The sequence below is a fragment of the Coturnix japonica genome, chromosome 37 (assembly GCF_054131305.1).
Source record: "Coturnix japonica strain WE chromosome 37, WE-NBRP24, whole genome shotgun sequence".
NCBI lineage: Eukaryota > Metazoa > Chordata > Aves > Galliformes > Phasianidae > Coturnix > Coturnix japonica.
The window spans coordinates 4512877-4536150 of record NC_140699.1 but is presented as its reverse complement, the minus strand read 5'-3'; the positions used below and the strand labels follow the sequence as shown (position 1 = coordinate 4536150).

Sequence of the window (23274 nt, the reverse complement as noted above, 5' to 3'; positions counted from 1 at the left end):
GCCCTTTCCAACCTTGTGATTCTATGATCCTATGTTTATATCTGCTTAAGTGGATTATAATCTATGCTTCCAATATGAAAATGAGCTACCAGCCTCAGCCTTTCAGATTCTGAATGTACAGTTGGATATGGGGTTGCACAGAATGGAAACCCATCATCCACAGTTCTCCTCATCAGTTCATTTCCTCTCATAGAATCACAGAATCAAGAGGTTGGAAAGGACCTACAAGATCACCTAGTCCAACCATAATCCTCCCATTTCTTTAGCTACAACAAAGCATTAAACCATATCTTGTAGCTCCTCATCCAGACAACTCTTGAACACTGCCAGGGATGATGACTCCACCACTTCCCTGGGCAGCCATTCCAGTGCCTGACCACACTGAGACAAAAAGTTCCTTCTTATGTCTGGTCTAAGTTTCTTTTGGTACTAGTCTGCTGGCAGACGCATGCTTCAAGGAAGTGTCAAATGAACGCAATGTGTTTTTGTTGGTGATTGGTTGGTTGGTTGGTTGGTTTCTCCCTTTCTCTCTTTCCCCCAGAATCTGTCCCACCGGGCAGGGACAGGCATTGCCCACAGACACTGAGGCTGCTACTCCGTGTGATTTAAACAGCTCTGGACCCATGATCCCTCCCTGCACTCTGGGGTTGTTTCCAGTGATTCAGAGGAGATGGGAGATAAAGCTTATAAGCTTTTACAGTCATTTAAGTACTGAAAAATTACAGTGAGATTGCCCTGCAGTCCTCTCTTCTCACTGAGCTTCATTTGGTTTATGTGGGCGACATTTTGGAGCCTGGCCTGGTCATTTTGGGTGGCATCCCTTCCTTATACTACATGCACCGCTAAGCATGATACCATCAGTAAACACTGAATCTCGCTGTCTGCCTCATTTATAAAGATTCTGAAGAGTATGGGTTTCAAGTTAGGGACTGGGGGACCAAACTCATCATCAGACCCCACCTGGATGACACCAGCTTGCCCTGGAGAATCTACCTTGGCAGGTCCGTGTGCTAAGGAGCTGGACAGAACGTGTTTTTGGAGAGTCAAACAGGCAGGTTCAACAAGTACCCAAGGTGGCCTTGCAAAACCAACTGGTTCTAGACATATTGCTGTTAAAAGAACCACAGGGTGTGAAAGATGTTGAACTGAGCTGAAGGAGAATGCTGTATCATCATCCACAGTGCCACCACTACCATAACTGAGGCACATCAAAACACAAAGGCAATCACCAAATGACTGGTGTGCTTTTTGAGTGATGCAGCAAAATGACTGATTTGATGGACTGATCCACTGGCCATGGATCACATCCCTGCTGAAATCATTGGGATGCAGAGGGTGGGGGAAATGGCTTGTGTGAATATCAGTCTTAGGATATGGTGTGGGTTTTTGTTTCTAATGGTAGACCTTCTCATCTCTCTTCCTTTTCATCTGCTAACTGCTACATGCAGATCACCATTATTGAAGGAAACCACAGAATGTTTGAACCATAGGTTGGTGTATGGGATGAGATGTGAGTGCCTGTTCATGTGAGCTGGAACAATGCACTGAGTGACAATTAAGTCACATGGAGCAGCTGGGTGTCCCTTCCCTTTATTAGACTGATGTATCAGCCACTCCTGGAAGAGTCCTGAACAACAGCCCTGAAATGGTCAGGTTTCAGGACAAGGCCTGGTGTGACTTCCTTTGATTTGGATATAGCCCAGTGTCCAGGAATTAAGGCAACTCCAGTTCCAAATAGGGGCTGATGATATCTGATCTGCTTCCTTTGATAATATAACTAGTTGCTGGTTGGGAGGTCGGATTTGCCCTGCCTCTGCTGCTGGCCCTGCTTCTAGGTGTAGTTGTTTCCACTCTATGCTATGTGGAACATCCCTATCAGCAGGCTTGGTGCTGGATTCAGCACTGGTGATCTCATCACTCCCTTTAATTCCCCTTCTTCCTTTTTTTTTTTTTTTTTTTTTTTTTGTATCTCTAATTGTTTTTACTAGCTCAAGTCTTACGTGAAGTTCCTATAAACCTGACAAGATGCCTCTTAACAAGGGACCAGCACGGCTGGACTTCAGTGCCTAGGGCAAGTAATGCTGTCCCAGACATATGCTTTTATTCCTAAAAGAATAATTAACTGGTATCATCCTCCTGGCTGGGTGGCTTATAGTCGACTCCCACTTTACTTCCCTGTCCGTTAGTCCATGCCCAGAGCTTCTCAGCCATGTCCCTGTCAACTGTAAGCTCCATGCAGAGGTCAAGTGGGACACAGAGGGCACAGCCTTCTGCTGGGTGGATACAAGTGTTGGTTGAACTGGACGGGACAAGCCCTCCCACCATGCCCTCCTGGGAATATGGCCACCCCAAGAATGGCAGTCTGCCTCCTCCATGACCCCATCTGAAATGCTCCTGCACTGATTGATTAAAGGGCTTTAAACCAGGTCCAAAGGGGGAAGGGAGGGGAATTGGATGTGACAGAGAAGGGCTGAGGGATGATGTTGCTGTTGGAGATTGCAGGGAAAGCCTCTGAGCTGTTCCATAGGACTGTGGGAGGATTCCTCAGAGAAAGTCTTGTTGTCAATACCCCGTCCTAAATCTTATTGTGAACCCTCTGGGGGTAACCCCAACCTGCTGCTGCCCAAAATTGCCTGTAGACCACTGCAGGTAGCATGAGAAATAAACGGGACAACTCAAGAGAAAACCACAGAGCTTTTCCTTTCATGCAGGCTTCTGCTTCTGAGCAAGGCCCTGAACATCAGTACCACAGTGTAGATGCAAGACCCAGACAGGCTAAATCAAAGCATGCTTCTGGAAGGGGATGCTTTCTGAAGAGTCTTTACGCTAATGAGACAACCACAAACATTCACTCAGCGAACTCCAAATCTCTGTGCCTTTGCGGGCCTAGGGTTTTGTTTGTCTCACAGAGACATGGTGGAATGGTTCTCACCTCTGAACTGTAGCAGAGCAGATATTGATTCTTTATGACGTATGGCCAAGGACAATTAGGAAAGGCTGCTGCCATCTGTGAGAGTGCACTGAGCTCTGCCTGGGGATGGCAGAGGAGCCAGCTGAGAACTGATGGAAAGGGCTCAGAGAGGAGAGCAGCAGATTCTGTTCCTTGCTTCCTGATCAGGAAGGACAAGAGGAGGAGGGGGACAGGCAGGTATCTGAGTTACAGCTGGGATGGAATTGTTTTCTTCAGGCTGCCTACTATGGTGCAGTTTTTTGTTTCTAAGAGAAAAACAATGGTGATAACACTCTGATGTTTACAGCTGCTGCTAAGCAGCATTGTACAGAGCCAAGGCCATGGTCAGTGGAGGGCTCAAGGAGCTGGGAGGGAACAGACTGCGCACAGCTGACTGGAAGTGGTCAAAGGGACATTTTGTAGCACCTGACAGCAAGCAGAAATTGTATTGAAAGGGGTGGCAGTTTATCTCACTCTCTTCTCTTCCCAGTGCCCAACTGAGCATCAGTCTGGTGATGCTGAGCAAGCGCTTGTGCATCAGTTGTTACTACTGCATATAAATGGATATATAGTGATAACTATTACACCTCTGCTTTTATCTCTTTTTTCAAATTGCTTGGTTACAACCCACAAGTTGTACTTTTTTTCCCCAATTCTCTTCCCCATCCCACTGGGAATGGGACAGTGCACAAAGCACTGTGTGCTGCTGAGCCACATGCTGGATTCAACAACCACCATCATTTTGGTGCCCGATGTGAGGTTCCAACGATTGAGATAACAGCACATCTGTCCTGAGTGAGTTAACACAGGTCTTTGTGGGAGCTGGAGAACTGCAGGCCATGATGCTGATTGTTTCCCCATTTGTGGAGCTTGTTGAGTCTTCTCATGAAGCTGCATTGCACAGCTCCTTGCTTGCTGCTTGTTTTCCTTGCTGTACTGTTTGCCAGCTCTGGGGGCTGGATTAGGGTATTTATTTTGGTATGCTGTTTGACTCTGGTTTATATCATGATAAAATTGGCAGCTGACAAAATGAAGTTTTGTGCACATTCATCTCTGATGTCATCTTTGAGTTATGGAAGTTATACTGTTGATAAGATTAGTAATTACACCCTTGACTTGGACTCCTCAGAGAGTCTTGCTACGGAGGAGAGAAGGGATGACACTTTCCAGTAGTCCCTCAGACTCACTCTCACTTCTTTTTGTCCTGGAGATTGACAGCTAGTTCCAATAGCTCTTGAAAATTTTGACTATCCATGGGATGCTTACACCAGCACACACCCACTGTTACGTGTCATTAATGTGTTTCAGCTTATGTTTCAGATTAAACAGTTATTCAGAAATATCAGTGAGAGATCTGCCCCAAGGTGAGAAGGCTCTGCATGGCAGGGGGTGTGGGATGGTCTGGGCAGCTGCCTGGAGCGGTGGGCACCCCCAGGGCTTTGGAACTTCATCTCTGAGCAACTGCAGGATCCTGAGAAACTGGTAGAATATTGGGGGCAGGTCTGCTGTGGCACTGGTAACCCCCAAGAGGCACAAATGACTGCAGTGTGCCAGATCCAGAGAGCTGGATCTGCTGACAGTGCTGCAGCCTCTGCAACTCTTGGCACAGACCCTGCAGCAGCTCCAAGGTTTTACCACATGTCCTGCGTTTGCTCCATGCTCTGGACAGATCCCGCTGTCACTCATCCCCTCATAATGAGCTCTGCAGTAACTCCTGCTATAGGTCCTGTAGCTGTTCCAAGTATTGCTATAAGAAAATGAAACAAATTCCTCCCAAGGGAGGTGCACTGTGCCAGGAGGTACAGCCCTGTGGTCACTCCAACCCCTCCAATGAGCCCAGTGGCTGCTAAAACTTCAATCTCAGGTCCTGTGGTGATTCCAGCTCTGGCAATGAGCTCTGCAGTTGCTCCAACTCCTGCAACAGCCCAACAGTCACTTCAGTTCCTACAGTGAATACTATGGCTGTTAAAACCCCTGCAACTAGTTCTGAACTTGCAAACAGAAAAACATAAGAATTAGTTCATATATGTTGGCAAATGCATATATTGTATATGTGTGAAAATATACTAAATATATATGTATAAATACATTTGTCAAAACTATTATCCTTTTCTTTTTCTCTTTTTTCTTCTTCTTTTTCTTCTTTTTCTTCTCTCTCTCTCTCTCTTTTTTTTTTTTTTTTTTTTTTTTCCCTCTTTTCTCTTTATCTCAACCCATAAACCTTTAACCACAGCACTGCCCCGAGTCTCTTACTGATCTCCCTGGGACTATTCAATCTGATCCGGTCACACACTGAAGAGCACCAGAATATCTTGAAGTCTTCTCAGGGAGCAGCTCCTGAGGTATATTCCTTACACCAGCTTTGAAAGAGGCCTCCAGTTCTCTGGGCCTGCTCTGAAGCAGCCCTCTTGTTATGGCAGTGCTAGCAAGGAGACCAGCTCTGACACAGCCGTTCGTATTGCCGGCTACTGACTGCAGCCCTGGATTGCTGCTGTAGAGAGAACAGGACTGTCATGAGACACAGAAGACCTTCAGGCCTGCACAAATGAGAGGACTTGAGAGCACTGTGGCGGTGTAAGGAGATCAGAAATGAAAAGAACACGTTGAGCTGCTGTCTGTGGCTGTACCTCCCCAAATCCAGACAAAGTAGGAAGGAAGAAAAGCTAAGCAAATGTCTATTTTAAAACCTTTTTAGGTACCTTAAAATGTATTCAGGGAATCTGGTTACATGTTTCCATGAGCTCTTGGATAGAGAAAATGGAAATTAGGTAGGAAAGAAGTGAAATATATTTTTATTTATAAGTTCAATAATATTTTTTTCTTTTTTTTTTTTTTTTTGCACGTTGCTATATCTCACACAATCAAACAACAAAAGATGCATAAACCATAAAGAACCATCACTGGGAATCCAATGAGGAGGTTGTGCATTTTATGGAAGCTGGAATAGTGTGTACTGCAGCAACTTCCTGAGAGCGTGCTTGATCTCCCTGTTCCTCGTGCTGTAGATAACAAGGTTCAGGGTTGGAGGAACCACTGCATACAGAAGTGCCACTGTCAGATCCAGGAGTGGGGAATAAATGGAGGGGGGCTTCAGGTAGGCAAAAGCGGCAGTGCTGAGAAACAGGGAGACCACAGCCAGGTGAGGGAGGCACGTGGAGAAGGCTTTGTGCCGTCCCTGCTCAGAGGGCATCCTCAGCACAGCCATGAAGATCTGCACATAGGACACCACTATGAAAACAAAGCAACCAAAGAATAAATTGGCACTAAAAATGAGAAACACAACTTCCCTGATGTTGGAGTCTGAGCAGGAAAGCTTGAGGATCTGGGGGATTTCACAGAAAAATTGGTTGACAACATTGCCTTGGCAGAGAGGCAATGAAAACGTAATGGCAGTGTGCAGAAGGGAATTGAGAACCCCAGTGCCCCAGGCAGCTGCTGCCATGGTGGCACAAGCTCTGCTGCCCATCATGGTTCCGTAGTGCAGGGGCTTGCAGATGGCAACGTAGCGGTCATAGGACATGATGGTGAGAAGGGACAACTCTGCTGAGAGGAAGAAGGTAAAGAAAAAGAGCTGTGCAGCACATCCTGTGTAGGAGATGGCCCTGGTGTCCGAGAGGGCATTGGCCATGGCTTTGGGGAGAGTGGTGGAGATGCAGCCCAGGTCGAGGAGGGCCAGGTTGAGGAGGAAGAAGTACATGGGGGTGTGCAGGCGGCGGTCGCAGGCTACGGCTGTGCTGATGAGGCTGTTGCCCAGGAGGGCAGCCAGGTAGATGCCCAGGAAGAGCCAGAAGTGCAGGAGCTGCAGCTGCCGCGTGTCTGCCAACGGCAGCAGGAGGAACTCGCTGATGGAGCTGCTGTTGGGCATCTGCTGTTGTTCCTGGGCTTGGAGTCCTGCTCAGAGTGCAGAAGATAATGACAAGTCCAAACCATTCTCAGAGACACTCCTCCTGCTATAATATGAAGTGTTTTAATTCTCCTACAGCAGTGTACTTTTAGCACCATTACTTGCATTTATTTTAATGTAGTTCAGCATTCCTTAAGCAGAAGCAGCAGATGGAGCTCTAACCTTCCTCTTATTTTCTTATCCCTTCTCCCTGGATATTTCCTACTGTTTCTTGTCTTATCTTTACCCCAAGTGCTCTTAGGGCCCCTTACCCCAGCTTCAGTGACATTCAGTTTCAGTTAGGTAATGCTGCCTGATTTTAAGATAAATGTATTATTCATGCCTGCAGGAAATGAAGGTAATTACAATTGGTTCAATTATTAGAGTAAGGGGAGACTGAGAGCACATAATGTGTGACTGTTCACAAAACAAGCAATTGATTCATGAAAAATTCTCGGATCTCTGATAGCCCCTTTTAGGTTTCTGACTCCAAACCTCTTTGCCTCAGAACAGGAAATGGAAACCCCCTGCCTTGGCTCTCTTCTTGCAAAGTACCCTCAGAAACCTTCAGTTGTGCAGTAGAGCTGTGATCCCCTGACCCAGGCAGCAGCTGTGGCAGCACAAGCCCTGCCGGGGGCTCCTTCCCCCAACACGTCTCCCCGCAGCGCCCTGGGCAGCTCCCCGGGCAGGCTGAGTGCTGAGCCTGGCAGGCGGCAGAGTCCCATACCCGGCACACAGCCCTGGGGCACAGCAGGGACCCTGCTCTGCAGGACAGCCCTGGGCACCCGCCTGCAGCCCTGGTTGCACAGCCTGCAGCCGTGCTGGGACACGCAGCCCTCATGGCTGTGCTCTGATGCTGCAGCACCGAAGCCCTCAGCTGGAGCAGAAGGCTTTTTCCACAGTAAAGGAATATGCAGTGCCTGCAGACAGATCTGCTACTGGATGTCACAGATTAAGTTAACCCTCTATGAAAAGCATCTGCATGGTCTGTAGTGAGACTTACCCTGTCATGGTCTGTGAGCAAACCTCTTGCAGTGAGCTCGAAGCCCTCTCACACCACAGACATCCTGTAAGCTCTCTCCAATTTCTCTCCTCTCCTTCTGTCACCTGCAGGCTGTGCTGTGCACAAGAGCTGCTCCTGGGCACAGCTGTCTCTCTGCAGCCCTGCACACTTTTATGAGCTCCCTGTGTCCCAGGAGCCTGGACAAGCAAGCAGCAGATGATGTCATTTTTATCCTTCCCACTCATTTCCCCTGACATGTCCCTGTGTCCTCATGGCCAACAGCTCCTGAAAGACAACAGCATCATGACTGTGCTTTGAAATCCGCTCAATTAACCACCACATGTCCAGTGGTCAGTGAGTGACTGGAGACATATAGCGAGTACTACCAGACTTCATTTGATGAAGCACAAAGGACACCCAGAAAAGGACGGGGAGGTTTGAACTTGCCCTGTGCAGGACAGTGATCCAGCTGAGGCAGCGCAGGAGTCTCATCCGTTGACAGAAATCCTGGAGCTGAAATGGGATTCAGCTCCCCACAGAACCACGGGAGCTGGGATTCCTCTGGTTCAGCTCAGAAGTGCACAAGGAGTTGCCTGCATGTGAGCTCCTGCTCTGAGTCCTCAGTCCTTCAGCAGGGAGGCAGCTGCTCACACACAGACACTGGGTGATGCCCACCATGCCTGGGCTGCTCCTGCTGTGTGCCAGAGCTTGTAAACTGTGTGGGAAGTCCCTGAAACAGACACCTCCTTCCTGGGCTTCAGCTGAGGGCCAGAGAGGGGATAGCACCGGCTGTCTGGTGAATTCACATGCAGCTACAAGAGCAGTACAGGGCCTTCAGCAAAGCCATGCCCATGGTGTGTCCGTGCTGCTACGTCACCTCCAAGACCCACGATCGGTCTAATGTTTGTGTGCCACCTTCTGCAAACTGATACCATAGATGAGCTATCCAGTCAGGCTATGTCCAGTGATGCTTTTCAATTAGGATGTTTACTTCTGTGGGTTTGCACTAATGCAAACACCAACACACAAGAAGCTAGAAATCTTGGTAGAGCTGCAGGCCTGAGCTCCTGTTTGGACCATGGGGACACAGTTGAATGGCTTCCACAACTGCACTGTAGCACAAGGGGGATACCGAGTCTTTAGGATGGATGGGCGAGGAGATAAAGAAGGGTGAATGCCCTCTGTGAGAGTGCACAGTCAAGGCAACAGCACCTCCTCATCTGGTCTCATCAGCAAACTTGCTCAGAACATCTTCTACTCCTGCATTCCAGTCATCTGCATAAACATGAAAGGAAAGTGGCCCCGAAATGGAACCCTGGGGACCCCGACAGTGACCATCTACCAGCCCGATGGAAAAAACTGACTATAATCCTTTGGGACTGACCTACTGGCCAACTGCTCACCCACCACATTGTGTTTCTGTCTAGCCATATGCAGAACATTCTGTCCAGAAGGTTGTTGTGAGAAACAGTATCAAAATTTCCACTGAAATCCTCAAGGATTTCATCAACTGGCTTCCCTTGGTCAACTAAACGGATAACTGTGTCACAAAATGAGCTTAAATTAAACAGGACCTTTGCCTCACAAACTTGTGTTGGCTGCGACTAATGACAGAATTGTCCTTCAGCTGTTTTTCCATAACTCCCACCATCATTTTCTCCATAATTTTACCAGGCTCTGGACTGACAGGTCCATAATTGCCCATGTCATCTTTCTTGCTCTTCCTTACAATGAGACAACATTTGCCAGCTTCCTGTCAGCTGGCATGACCCTAGACTTCTTTAGATGCAATTGAAATGAGAGCCCAGAGCACACTAAGGTGTCATCATTGAAAGAAAGTAGATGTGCCATAGCTTTGCAATGCCTTGAACTCCAGAGTATGCCACAGATGGAGCAGAGGGGAAGATTTGCCTCTTCTGTAGTGAACTCATTCATTTGGTAAGCAGAATAACACTACCTGATACACGGGGACTGTGTCTCCACTATTCTCTGCTCAGCTCACAGGGCTGCGGTGCAGGGTGTTGCTCTCATGTCAGTGCAGGTAAACTTGCTTTAACCCTTTTTCCTCTGTAAATGCTTCCTCTGTTTCTATGCTCAGATACACTTCCACATTCCCTCAAGTACACTTTCATGTATAATTAACAATTACACTTTCTTATACCATCAAAACAGTTCGTCAAACAGTACAGTTCTTCAGTTCACATAAACTCCCTTAATACAGTCTGTATTCTTCAGCTATAAACACTGTGCCACAGAACCAGCACTGATTGAACCACCTCCCTCACACACTTCCTCGCAAGCAGTACATAGTATTACATAAATGGGTTGACACTCATTGGTGGTGGAATGTACACCTCTCTTCAGGACAATCTTACTAATCTACAGAGTACAAACTCCTGTCTTCTTACATACAAGCAGAAAGTACTTATGAGTGGACAGACAACACAGTCTTTCACTTTGTCCGTGTCTGGCCATTTCCCTCACAGGAGGAAGGAAACACGGATCGGGACTCGGCACTCACCCTGCAGCTGTTCTGTGTCTCACTCACACCACACTCACTCTGACATTTAGATCAAAAACCATGGTTTATTCATACTACACAATGCTGACAACGTTTTCTAGCTGGAATCTTAATAACACTCATACTCTGGTCAACCAGTAGCAAACAATGTTTTTCCCAGAGTCGGCTTGACACACGGTACCAAACACATAAAGCAGATGATAATATTGAACATACAACCTATAAGCCCCGTGATTACAACTTGGAGAACCCAGGCTACCATTTGACAGGCTATCCACTATATCCCATACCTGTAGGAGACACCAACCTAGGTCCCTCCTATTGCCAACCACCTGGGAGAGAGTATTTGTTCTTGTTTCCATTCATATGACATACAGTTCCCTTTCATAGGAACTCACCCAAGGAGTCTTCCTACCCCAGCTGGCAACCAAAGCCATGAGCTCACCTCCCTGGGAGCAGCACGTATGGCTGTAAACTGTGTAGGATGTCTCCTCAAGACATATGGGCTCCACTTACCATACACATACCTGGTCCACCTATGGGTGGTCCTTGTCTGTCCCTGCAGTGATCAGGTGAGGAAGGGAGTCCTTCAGAGAAATCTCAGGGTGCGCCAAAAGTGTCTCCCTCTCAGCTGGTCCTGCAGCGAACAGAGCTGGTCCCACCTGGGCCGCCAAATTGACTACAGGAATTGAACTCTATAACCTCTATAACTGATACAGTCTCCCATGACATACTTATACCAAAGTTGAGGAAGTATGGGATAGGTGAGTGGACAGTGAAGTGGGTCGAGAGGGATCTGGGCGTCCTGGTGGACGACAGATTGACCATGAGCCAGCAGTGTGCCCTTGTAGCCAAAAAAGCCAATGGCATCCTGGGGTGCATTAAAAAAAGCGTGTCCAGCAGGTCGAAGGAGGTGATCCTCCCCCTCTACTCTGCCCTGGTGAGGCCTCATCTGGAATATTGTGTCCAGTTCTGGGCTCCCCAGTACAAAAAAGACAGGGATCTCTTGGAAAGAGTCCAGCAGAGGGCCACTAAGATGGTGAAGGGCCTGGAGCATCTCCCCTATGAGGAGAGACTTATGGAACTGGGTCTGTTTAGCCTTGAGGAAAGAAGGCTGAGAGGGGACCTGATCCAGGTTAATAAATACCTGAGCTGTGGGGGTCATATTGGTGAGGCTGGTGTCTTTTCAGTAATGCGTGGGGACAGGATTAGGGGTAATGGGATGAAAGTACAGCATAGGAAGTTCTGCACTAATGTGTGCAATAACTTCTGTATGGTGAGGGTGACAGAGCACTGGAACAGGCTGCCCAGGGTGGTTGTGGAATCTCCTTCTCTGGAGATATTCAAGACCTGCCTGGATGCCGAGCTGTGCGACGTGGTGTAGGGAACCTGCTTTGGCAGGGGGGTTGGACTCAATGGTCTCTGGAGGTCCCTTCCAACCCCTACAATTCTGTGATTCTGTGAATATCATGGAGTTGTTTGGATGGGGAAAGACTACCCCTTTGAATGACCTTTTGTCAGGGCATGTCCTGGGATTCCTAGGATCCTCAAAATGCAGCATTGCTTCTGTCACTGAAAAATGGGGCCCTGTATGGGACGGAGGGAGGGTCCATGAGTCCCTGGCCCACCTGACTGAGTATTTCCATGGTCTTAGCAAAGACATACTTACAACTTGAGAATGACAGTTAGCTGCGTTCATGGTGGCATGGCCACTGCTGATGGCCTTGAACTGTCTGAACATAACTGAAGAGGCTCAGGCTGATGCAAATCAGGTATTGAATGACAGTGTTGAAAAACTGGAAAGACAGGTGGCAGTTTTGATGGGGAAAAAACCTAATTCAATCATTCTCCTATGGAAGATCAGGAACATCTCTCTGGAAGACCATGGGGACCCTGTACAAGGGAATCTGTATAAAATGGACTCTGTAAATGAAGGCACTAAAAGGTCAGATTTTGAGGTTCCATTTGGACTAGATCTATTTGAGATCTGACTGATTGTAACCCAAAAATGAAAAAAAAAAAAAAAAAAATGCAGGGTAGGCTGGTGGGAGTGCCCTGACCAGTGTCCAAACCCCAAACCCTGCTGCCCAGAATACAGCAGCTGAACTGTTGGATATAGTACAGTGGTTTAGACAGAAACCAAGAGAGCATGCCAGCATAGCTGCTCTGGTTATGGGACATGGAGGCAGAAAGCGCTGTGGTGAACGGACTGGAAATTTCAAAACTGACATCCATTACTACTCACCCTGCCCTCAGGCAAAGACTGTATGCTCTGTCCAACATAATGAGGATAGCCATTTGATCAGTGAATGATTTATGGCTGTGTGTCATATAACATGGCCAAATAAGAATGACATACCATTAAATATCAGCCTGTGGTCCTCTATGGAGGACTAACAAAATTATATTAGAGAATTAGGCATGAAAGAGGCAATCTATGAAGATGATTTTGAGAGCCCAGTCAATAAATTTTTCATCAGGAACGAGGGATCTCATCCTACAGCCATCACCTTTACATCAGGATGGGTCTATGTTATCCATACTGAACCCCCCAGTGGCCCTCAGGTGCTGTAATACAACAGGCTGCCCAATTGATGGGGAGACAAGAGTGCCTATGGCCAGATGCAGGCTCTGAATGGTGGTGGAAAGGTCAGAGAACCATCTGCTGCCATGACTTAGGCGTCCAGCCCCTAAGGTAATCCAGTCTGGGCCCATTAGGGTCTTGAGACAGCAAATGTTTAAAGACCAGATTAGAGCAGGAGTTCAGTTTAAAAAGATTGATGGACAGCATAATCAGGAAAAAATATCTGTTAAACAGGCCCAAGCACTGAGTATTTATAGTCCAACCTTTTCAGCCAAACTAGATGTGAATGTAACTCAAGAAGGGTCTGGATGGGGGCTCTGGCAGAACCAGAGTTCTTTGTGAACCCCTATGAGGTTTTGGTCACAGGTTTGGCATGGAGCAGAATAAAGATACATCACAGTTGAAAAGCATTTATTGGCTACCTATTCTACACAACAGGTGGTAGAACCAGTAACTCAGATTTCAGAGGTTATCGTTAAACAACAAGGCCAGTGCAGGGGTGGGTAAAAGATCTAACACACATCTCTATGATGGGGGTGGCCCAATCACAAGCAGTGCTGCGCTCAGTTGTTCTGCTTGCCTGCTCCTCAATGAGTTAGGAGAAATCTGTGCCTGCTGCGTGTTCGAGTGCATGCGCAATGCCATGTGGAGGGCTTATCGCAATAAAGATTGGCGGATTTGCTGCGTAGACCGGTCAGAACTCAGATCTGCGTTGTGCTTCCACGGCACTAAACGCCCAACAGTGGCAGTTCCGTGTATTGGCCAGCAGGTGGCAGCAGAGACCACGGAAAGAACGTCTGCGGGACAGACCCTGGGGATCCGTTCTCATTTGATTATAGGGGAAGAACACAAAGATGGAAGAGGAGGGAAGGGGGAAAAAAAAAAGAAAAAAAGAAAAAATCAAACCACAGCAAACAAATAAAAACTTCTCCAAACGTAGCAAATGTGAATGTCTGTCAATAAATAAATGAGTAATTGAATTGATGTCCTTTCCCCCCCCCCCAACTTCTGAGATGAAAAAAAAACACCTGGTATCAATTGGACAGATGCACACAGTGAAGCCAGGGATGGTCTGAAACGCAAAGCAGCTGAGCAGCTTTTAGAAGAAAACAGAGTAGTAACAACTTCTGTACCTACATTCACCACTCTGAGATCCTGTCTGGGTCACCCAAGGCTTGTAAATAACCACTGGGTCGGTTCTGATGTCGAGTGATTTGTTGTCAGTTCTCTCATGGTTCTCCGGTCAGTTCTCCGGTGCCAGGATCTGCCACAGGGCATTCTGACCACGGGCATCATGTTTCTACGCTGCCGCCTGCATTTAACAGGCAATGGGACTGCCCAGCATGTGCAAGGCAGCACCTCTTTCACACCACCAGAATGTTTAAGGCTGTTGGGATTGTTGTTAGCGTCCCATTAACACTGAGGCTAGAGATACCCTTAGGGTTGACATTACTATTAGCATTACTTTGATGGTGCCCTATCTGGGTCATTTCCAGGGGATGTCAGGAGTAAGGCACAGTGTCAGGAGAAAAAGAACAGACTCTGTTACTTTATAAAAGTGATAATAGAGAGAGTTTATTGGAAAAAATACAACTCTTAAATAATGCAAAGCATGCTTCTGATTGGATGCAGGCATCATCTGGGCTCTGATTAATATTACTTTTAAGGTAAAGATTATTGTTACCTTAATGATTGTTTTTTGGATTATGATCAGGGTTAAGGTTCCTTTTGCTACAAACTTCTAGCATCATTTTTGTTGTTACATTTGGAGTTAGAGACGATTTTAGAATCAGGGTAAGGGTTAGGATTAGAGTTACATTGCGGGTTAATGCTGTTGTCTTTACAGCTCCTATGAGGGTTGGGGTCTGGGTCAGGTGTTTAAAAAATGAAATGAAAAAAGCATTAAAAAATATATTGAAAGCTTCAGATTTCCTTAATCTTTGTGGGAATCATATAATGTGCAACTCAGATCTACCTCTTCGTGCAGTGACTGCCTGTAAATTTGCTAGAGCCTAATATAATATGGCCTTGTGCTTTCCGCTAACTCACCTTCATTTCATTTTCATTCAATTTGCTTGGTAGTCAGATTTTGGTGTGTGGATATTTTAAAACAATCTAACTGACATTGGCAAAAAATTAAAAATAAAATTAAAAGAAAAAATGCACAACAGCATCGTATTAATTTTTATAGATAAGATAAAGAAGAGCAGTTTCCCTTAGTTTTCTGTGCCTCTTTACTTTCTTACCCTCTCCCCTCGTGTGAGAAACTCTCAAAGTCAAAGATTTCTAGTTAGGCAAAGATGGCAGCGATAGCAGCAGTGCTTATTCATTATTGCAATACTGCGCGCACATCCCCTATTGGCAAGGGAGAAACTGCACACCAGTCAGTGAAATCAATTCTGTTCTGTGCCCTAAACCCAATGCAGGTAATGCTCTCATGGCTCTCATTGGTTGAGCATCTCAGGCTCACAGACTCCTCGAGACTGTTGCTAGGATTCATTTCCATATAAGGTCAATTACCAACCTCTTGTTTTTAGGTCTGCCTTGTACTTTTCTGCGGACAGAGAAGGGCGATGTTTCCAAAAGTCAGTACATTCATTCTGTGCTGTGCTGGGCTCTACCCACCCTGTGTATTTATCTTGTGCTTGTCTCATTTCTCCCCATGTCAGAATGCCCCCAGTCTGAACTTAACTCTGTTCAGCAACTTTCTTGGTGGAAAAACTACTTATACAGCTGTTTTACAAGAGGGTTATACATTCAGTTAGGGCCTACACTATGTACTGAAAATATTGGAAACTTCCACTGCAAAAACACAATCTACCTCTCCCATCTGTGCAGCCTTGCAGACCCAGAGCATGCCAGGTTATTTCTGCTTTCATAGCATTTGCATGCTGTAGGGTGAGCAAAAGGTTCTGCTGCTTGATTCTTCTGCAAGAGCTGCCTACCGGCAAATGGTTGCAGGGATGGAGGATGTGACAGAAAGCATTTGTCTCCACAAGAGCAGAGTTACATTCAGTGCAGAGTGTGAGAGTCAGGTTGGTGTGGAAAAGCACTGACACGCTGGGGATGATGCAGTGCTCACATGTCTAACACTCACAGACATTACTGTCAGAAGGATGGTGCTGTGTTGTGCTTCTACCTTTGGCAGCCCCTGGAGAAATGCTGTGGAACACAGAACACCTTTGTATTGCACTGACTGCTGCCATGCAGCATGGATTTAACACACCAAATCCAGAGGAGCATGACTGCATCTAACTGCCCTGAGAAAAACTACTGTAGCTGAAGAGATGAGGAGGCAGCTGCTCATCTGCAGAACAAGCAGTACTGCCAGACATTGGGCCAGGTGAGCACCTCCTGCTGCAGCGTGATGATGACAGGGCTGGAGACGATCTGCAAAGCCAGCTTAAAAGTGGGAGACGTGAGTCAACATGGCAGGAGGACAGAGGTGTTAGGGAGCAGCCAAGGCATCAAAGAGTATCAAAAGGCTTTGAAAGGTATCACAAAGCAACAGCCAGAAAGACTGGTATTATCATGAGCAGCAACCTGGATGCTAGAGATTATTTGCTCCCATACAAAATGGTAGAGATCTTGCTGCAGACATCCCAAAGCCATGCAAAATGGGAACCCAGAGCTCTGCCTGCACGAACCCCACAGCCAGAGTGTTGCAAGCTGAGCTGCCTTGCTGTTTGTTGCATTCATCCCAATCCCTGTGAATGAAGACTCGGAATGCAGTCAAGGCAATGAATGAGCATGAGAGTGACTTTATTCAATAAAAGACAGGAGGGCTTGAGAGGTCAAGGGTGAAGATGGGACTCCTCTTGTCAAGATGAGAGTGGCTCAGAGCTGGTGCTGCTGCCTGGTGCCTGGGACTGGCAGCCTGACTCTAAGTCCCCATCTAAGATGCTCAGCTTCACCTCACTGATGCTGCCCTGCTCCTGCATGGTGGTGCTGCTGCTGGGGCACTCGGGCTGTGCTTGGGATGGGCAGCACTGCAAAGGTGCTGGGTCACAATCCAGGCAGGTGACTGCTGTGTCTGGCAGGCTCAGGTCAGGAGCTTCAGCAGAGCCAGGAGATATGAGAGCATGAACGTGGATGAGCCCCTTGTGTCCATCACTGTTACCATGTGGAAGGCTGTCATCCGAATTGCAGCGATTCATGCTTAATAAGAACTCTCCATTGATGGAAACACACTGCACATCACTACTTGGTTTGGATCTCTGGGGTTGACAAGGGCTCGAATCACCTAGGAAGGCATAGAAACACAAGGGTTAGTGTCAAACGTTTGCAAGTTGAATCATGAAAGAGGTTGTTGATACTTGGTAATAGAGTGGCGGCAGGAAGAAGCAAATAGGCTTCAAGCAACAGAGCCACTGTCTTGAAAGTGATCCTCATTCAGGTCCAGCTCGTGTGTTGTTTCACTCTAATCTGCTTCTTTGGGTCTACCTAGTGGGCAGCAGCACTCGAGTTGTTACTGATATCACTGAAAAGAACTGGAGACAATTGTTCTATTCCTAAGAGCTTCAAGGTGCCTAGAAGCACAAATAGAAACCAGCAGTATTTCATCACTTCATCAAAAAGAAGGTCAAACACCTGAGCTGTGAATAGCAGTTACAGAACCTATGGATAAGATCACACCAGACATACTTTGTTCTAACAACAGTTATGGCACATAGTCCATTTCCTTCAATATTCCCAAAATGAAATTATGTGGAGCATTACAGGGAAAGAAACACTGCACACAGACACTATGACCCTGATTATACTCAAGCAGCAGACTTAAAACAAGTCAGAGTTTTAGATTCCAGGATATTTCAGGACCTATCATGTGTGAAATTCAGTTACACAACAGTGCCGAGGTGCCTGCGTTTCAAGCAACTTTCAGATCACAGCCATGTAAAATAAAAACAAACTCAGTGAAGAAATAGCAATCCTGTACCTTAATACTCATGAGATTATCCATTTTTTACAGCACTCTGACTAAGTTCTAAAACTTGCTCATCCCAGTTCACTTCAACAAGTTCCACCAGTTCAAGCAACGCAGTTCTGAGATCCTATGTATGTTATGCAGATAGAATTGAACAGTGCAGGAATAATCTTTGACAGCTTTAAGAGCTCCGTTCTGCTTACAAACTCTCAGTCCAAAATTATTCTCAGTTTTAAGGAAATGAACACCTGAAGCAGTTGGATCATCTGCCATTTGCTGCATTCTGCTTCTTGGCATCATGATTAGCACAAAGGGTTTCCTGCTGTCCTGCAGAGATGGACGAAGTCCTGCTTACAAATGGACCAAGTTTCAGTGTACAGCAGAGTTTGTACCAGACTAACAAGCCACGTCATTCAATTCATTTGCTCAGGTTGTTATGCACTCAGAAAGGAAACAGAACTAACTGTTGAATTCTGAAGGTAATCTGTGGGGTCCTGTAGAGAGTGTTTTTTACAGCTAGTTAGCTGAGAAGGGTCGTAAACACGGTGCAGTTAATCAAGCAGCCATAACACCTGCAAGGACAGTGAGAACATCAGGATGCCCTGTGATGGTTAGAAACTAGCCATGGTTCTGGGAACTCAGCAAGGGAGTATCTTTCAGTTGATAACAACAAGCTGTTAAGATACTCGGGGATGGTATGTACTTGGGAACCAATGATGAGCTCCACTTTTGCAATATGTATGAGCTAATTATCCGTATTATAAAGGTACACGCAGCCAAGGAATAAACGAGATTCTCTGATCATGTCAATGACAGGTGTGGTCGTCTGCTTTTCTCCCGCCGTTCTGCAACATCGTTGTTGTTTAGTGTCACTGGGTTCGTTAAACTGCTGTTCATTCTCAGATCGCTGGGTTTTTTTCATTTTTTCCCTCCTAGACCCACTCGCAATGTTACTTCCCTTCCCCTCTCGGCCGCGCCGCACCGCGCTGTTAGAGAGGGGAGGTTCTTTGTTCCTTCTCTCCCTGGGTTCGTTCCCGCTGTCACCGAGTGAGCTCTAGAGAGAACTCTGTGACACAAACTCATTGCAAAGTCTAAGCTAGAAGAAGCGTCACCTCAGTGTATCCCAGAAAAAGAACAGCGTTGAGATTTTAATTGGTTTTGTTTTTTTGTTTTATTGAGGGTGAGTTGTTTTTTGTTGGTTTTTTAGGGTTTTTTTGGGGTTTTTTTGTCTTTTTTTTGGGGGGGGTGGGGGGGGCTTGGGGGGGGGGGTGGAAGGGGTGGAGGGGTGCAAGGGGAAGGGAGAGGGAGGGGACAGTTGTTTGGTTATTTTTAATATACAATAAAGCTATGCAGTTCCGCTGTCAGTCGCCTCAGAGAGTTCCCGAAGGAGCTCAACCACATTCTGCTCAACATCGAGTTGTTCCATTGAGTGGAGCAATGGTAGTCTTGCAGATGGAGCAATGCAGGAATTCTGACAGGATCTCCAGGTGTATCCAGTTCATCAACTGAAAGCTCCGCAACCAAATTGGAAGGGACCAGTCCTCTTGTGCCATCTGTCAGCTCTCCCTGAAACCAGCCATTCTCACCCACATCTCCAAAGACATTACGTTTTGTCCGGCAGTCAGAGGAAGCTCGTTTTCTGGGTCCTCATTAGGACCCTCAACAGGAATGTAGCTGTGTCGAGCTAAGAATCTTTAAACTGCTGGTGATACCTGTCCTGGAGTATGCAGGATGAAGGACAAAAGCTCTGCTCTCACATTCAGGGCCATCCTCTGACAGAAGGCAGCACTCAGGACTGTTCCCAAGGATCTCTTTCATGGCTTTCAGTTCAAGCTCCTGGTCTTCCAGATGACCTTGAAGACTTCGGGCCTCTTCAATGGCAGAATGGAACGGACTGGAGCTATTACGGAGATTCTTGTTTGACTGGGTCAGAATCTGTCTCGTTGCCTTCCCCAGCTCCATCTGCTGCTTCTGCTGCTCTCTTTTCCCTCTTGCGTGCTCTGTGAGAATGAGTTTCAGAAAGCACTACTCAGTGACAGGAAATAAGGGGAAACTTGAAAGACTTTGCAACCTAAGTCCTGGCAGTGTACTGCCAGTGGCTGATTTGGCCGTCCAGGATCCTGGCACCACAAATGCTTCATTGCCAAATGCAGCAATAAGGTGTTCTGGGGAAAGGCCAACTCACAGGTAGTCTTTGAGCACCCATATCACAACACCAACGGCCAGCACCAGCGCAGGCAGCAGCATCGCTGAGACTGTCACTGGAATGCGGCGTTTCCGCACAGATGTGTGAGCAGCATCCTCTGTGCTTTTGCCTGTGTTCATCCCTGGAAGAAATGAGACAATGTCCCACGTTACCTTCAGCTGCGCTACAGATAATCTCTCAGTGTGCTTCATGGACCCAAGAGGTCATTTTGTCAGTGGGTGCCTCCGTCTCTGGTGCCGAAGCACCGGAGGACAAGAAGGATTGCTTCCACCTCTCGTTGGGAACGGAGAGGCTGCACAGGCACTACCCGTGTCCTCCTCTGGGCCGAGAGCTGGGGCTGTACTCTGGGGTCTGGGCTTAGTCCGTGGGGAGAGCTACAGAGCAGAATCCCTCACGCTTTTCCCGGCATGCGTGTCCTGAGCTCCCCCTGTGGGACGCCCCCCAGGCTGAAGGTCAGGCTTCAGCCAGCACAGGGCACAGCCAGAGCCAGCCCAGGAGAGAAACACTCCTGCTTCTTTTACATGTGCTCTATGCTCACACGCTTAGGTCTGGCTGCTGACCTGGTGTGCAAGAGCTGGCAGCAAGAGCCTGCAGGCACGCAGTGACTCTGGTTCGTGACACCGTATGATCATGGGACAGAAATTACCTGGCATGCCGGTTGGTGCTGCCTGCATTCCTCTGTCCGGGACGGGCAGTGTGGGATATCCACCTTCCTGCAGCGCATCCGGGACGGGCAGTGTGGGATATCCACCTTCCTGCAGCACATCCGGGACGGGCAGTGTGGGATATCCACCTTCCTGGAGTGCATCCCGCTCACTTTGTTGGTCCGTTCCTTTAGAAAGAAAGCAGGGTAGTAGGATTGGGATGTCACGTGCCCTCATCAAAAACTGAGCTTCTCCAATCCCAAGCTCAGGTAAAGTCCAGGGCCCCCCCCAAGTACACTGTGAGCCCCTCTGTTACCCAAGGGCATTTGGGCCCTCCCAGCTATTGGACAATGCTGACTCCCTCACACCTCTTGAGGAATCAGCTCCTGTGCAAGGCCCTCACATTCTGTGCTGTCACCAGCCCGTCACAGCCAGGTAGCTGCAGGCTGAAATCCAAGCTCTAACACACAGTCCAAGCCCTCAGAATTAGCATCTCCACCTCATTTCCAGCATTAGCAAAGGCAGCCAACCTTGCTCGGGATGCTCCTCCTGCCTTGAACTTGCTCAGCTGCACGGAGGGCTTTGGATGAACAGAAGCACAGCGCTTGCCACTTTGCCACTTGCTGCCATCTGGGTGCCAACGACTGCACAAAGCAGCTCTGACAAGTAATGGTTGTGCTGGGGGAGCAGCTGCCTCTGGGTCTTGGCTGGATGCAGACCATCTGGCAGCAGACCAGCTCTGGTGCTTGACAGCACCTGCAAGGTGATACATGGAACACGGCTGCAGCACGGCTCTGACCCATCCCTTCCTGCTGTGCAGGCTACAGCCTGCCCACACCTGTATATCACACCTCAGCTTCCCAGGTCCCACAGTGAACAGACTGAAGTATACCCACCACGCTCTGCCTTCTCCATTTCCTTCAGCAGTCGCTTCAGGAGACGGGATGAGCCCTGAGAGTATTTTCCTCGATTGGATTCATCCTCTTCTCTTTCCGGACCTTAACAGAATGTATGAAGTTAAATATCATGTGCATGAAGATCTGAAGATCAGTGGCGAGTCAGCCAAGTCAGTGAAGACAGAGTACTCACTGCTGGGATTCCAGCTGGGCTCCAGCACAGGAGGAAACCGATGACCGGGCAAGGCCCACACTGGGGGCACTTCTGCAACCAAAGACCCATGAAAAGTTTTAGTCACACACTACAGCATCAACTGAGTAGCAGAGCATACAGGGGACAGGGCCTGCAGACACAAGTGTGATCAGACACAGGTGAGGAGAGCTTCCGGCACATGTGGGGGCCTCCTTTTCCCTGAGTGACCTGTAGGGTCTGGCGGTGGTTGGGGAATGCCACAGCCCAAATACAAAGGTCTGGGCTCCCTCAGCTGCAGAGGGGCAGCGGTAACCTTCCCACTGAAACGTGGCAGCTCTCCGAGAGAAAAAATACTCATGGCTCATCTGTGCAAACCCTTCCGAGCACAAACAGGCTTGGAAGACCTGGAGAGGATCTCCAGTAAAATTGCACCCAGGTAAACCATGAGAGCATGAACGTTTCAGCCTTCAAGGAAACAGACACTCACAACTTACCCCTGGGTTGTCCCCCAGGCACAGGCATGAAGTCCGGATCCAAAGGAGCATCCGGAAAGGGAGCACGAAGCTCATCATCTAGAATCAAGAACAGATGAGATAAGTTCCCACTTATATACACTATATGGTGTGATCTCCTTCTCCCTCAGTAACTGGATGTGGGGCATGGGAGAATAACTCAGGTCATGATTTCCAAAGTTGCAGGGTGGACGGGATGACCCGTAGGCTGGCACCTGGCAGCGTATGCAGTGCTCTCTCCGGGCCACGTGCCACATCTCTCACAGATTACGTGGAAGAAGATGCAGCCCCCCAGGGCTTTCTTACTGGGAGGCCTCTGATGGACAGCAAGGTCACACTGAGGCACTGGAGGAAAGCACACCTGTCTCTTCCCCTGGGCTGTGGACTGGGGCTCTGGCTTGGAAACTGGGGAGTGCCATGAGCCTGAAGCAGAAATGCTCATGCACGCCCAGCACGCCTCTTCTGAACTCTCCCCGGGCATCTCCCAGGACGAAGGCTGTGCTGCAGCCAGCAATTAGCAGAGCTACAGCCTGGCATGGCTGGAGCCAGCCCTGGGGAGCAGCGCAGCCACGGGCTCTTGCCCGGCTCCTGCAGTGCTGCCCATCACCCCCTACCCAGCAACACCCCCATGGAAGGCAGGCCCCAGGCAAGTGTACTACAGGGCCGTGGGGACACAGCCTGACTTCTTGCTCCCAGCGCTGCTCAGTTTGGGTCCCATCTCTACCCACTCACCTGCTCCCCGTGCTCGCCACGGAGCAGCACAGCTCTCATGAAAACTCATGGCCACCAATAGGAGGAAGAGGACAAGGCGGGCAGGGTCCATGGCCGCCCCCACACTTGCACCACGCTTCCAACACCACCGCTGCAGCCACAGTGAGTGTCGCACTGAGCCAAGCCTGCAGCCAGGCCTTGTGAGCTCATGACGCAGCTCAGCACAGTCATAGGATGGGGCATTGTG

The 23274-nt window shown here is 48.1% G+C and overlaps 2 protein-coding genes across 2 annotated transcripts in view; one reads left to right on the top strand and one right to left on the bottom strand.

Annotated features, from left to right (window-relative positions):
* Positions 1 to 23274, top strand: part of LOC146754996 (receptor-type tyrosine-protein phosphatase T-like) — a 396275-nt gene that overhangs the window by 364355 nt on the left and 8646 nt on the right. The gene's annotated exons all lie outside the window — the stretch shown is intronic.
* Positions 19151 to 22179, bottom strand: LOC146754997 (uncharacterized). Its single transcript, XM_085526593.1, has 4 exons — positions 21805 to 22179; positions 21612 to 21713; positions 20718 to 20903; positions 19151 to 20192 (listed from the first exon to the last, which is right to left on the bottom strand). The coding sequence occupies exons 2-4, from the start codon at positions 21628 to 21630 to the stop codon at positions 20047 to 20049; spliced, it is 351 nt and encodes a 116-aa protein (XP_085382719.1). The 5' UTR covers positions 21631 to 21713; positions 21805 to 22179; the 3' UTR covers positions 19151 to 20046.

Excerpts from the sequence above, each read along its gene's own strand:
- LOC146754997 (XM_085526593.1), bottom strand. Across the intron at positions 20,193-20,717 it reads AGCACCAACCGGCATGCCAG|GGATGAACACAGGCAAAAGC; the intron begins GTAATTTCTGTC and ends CATTTCTTCCAG.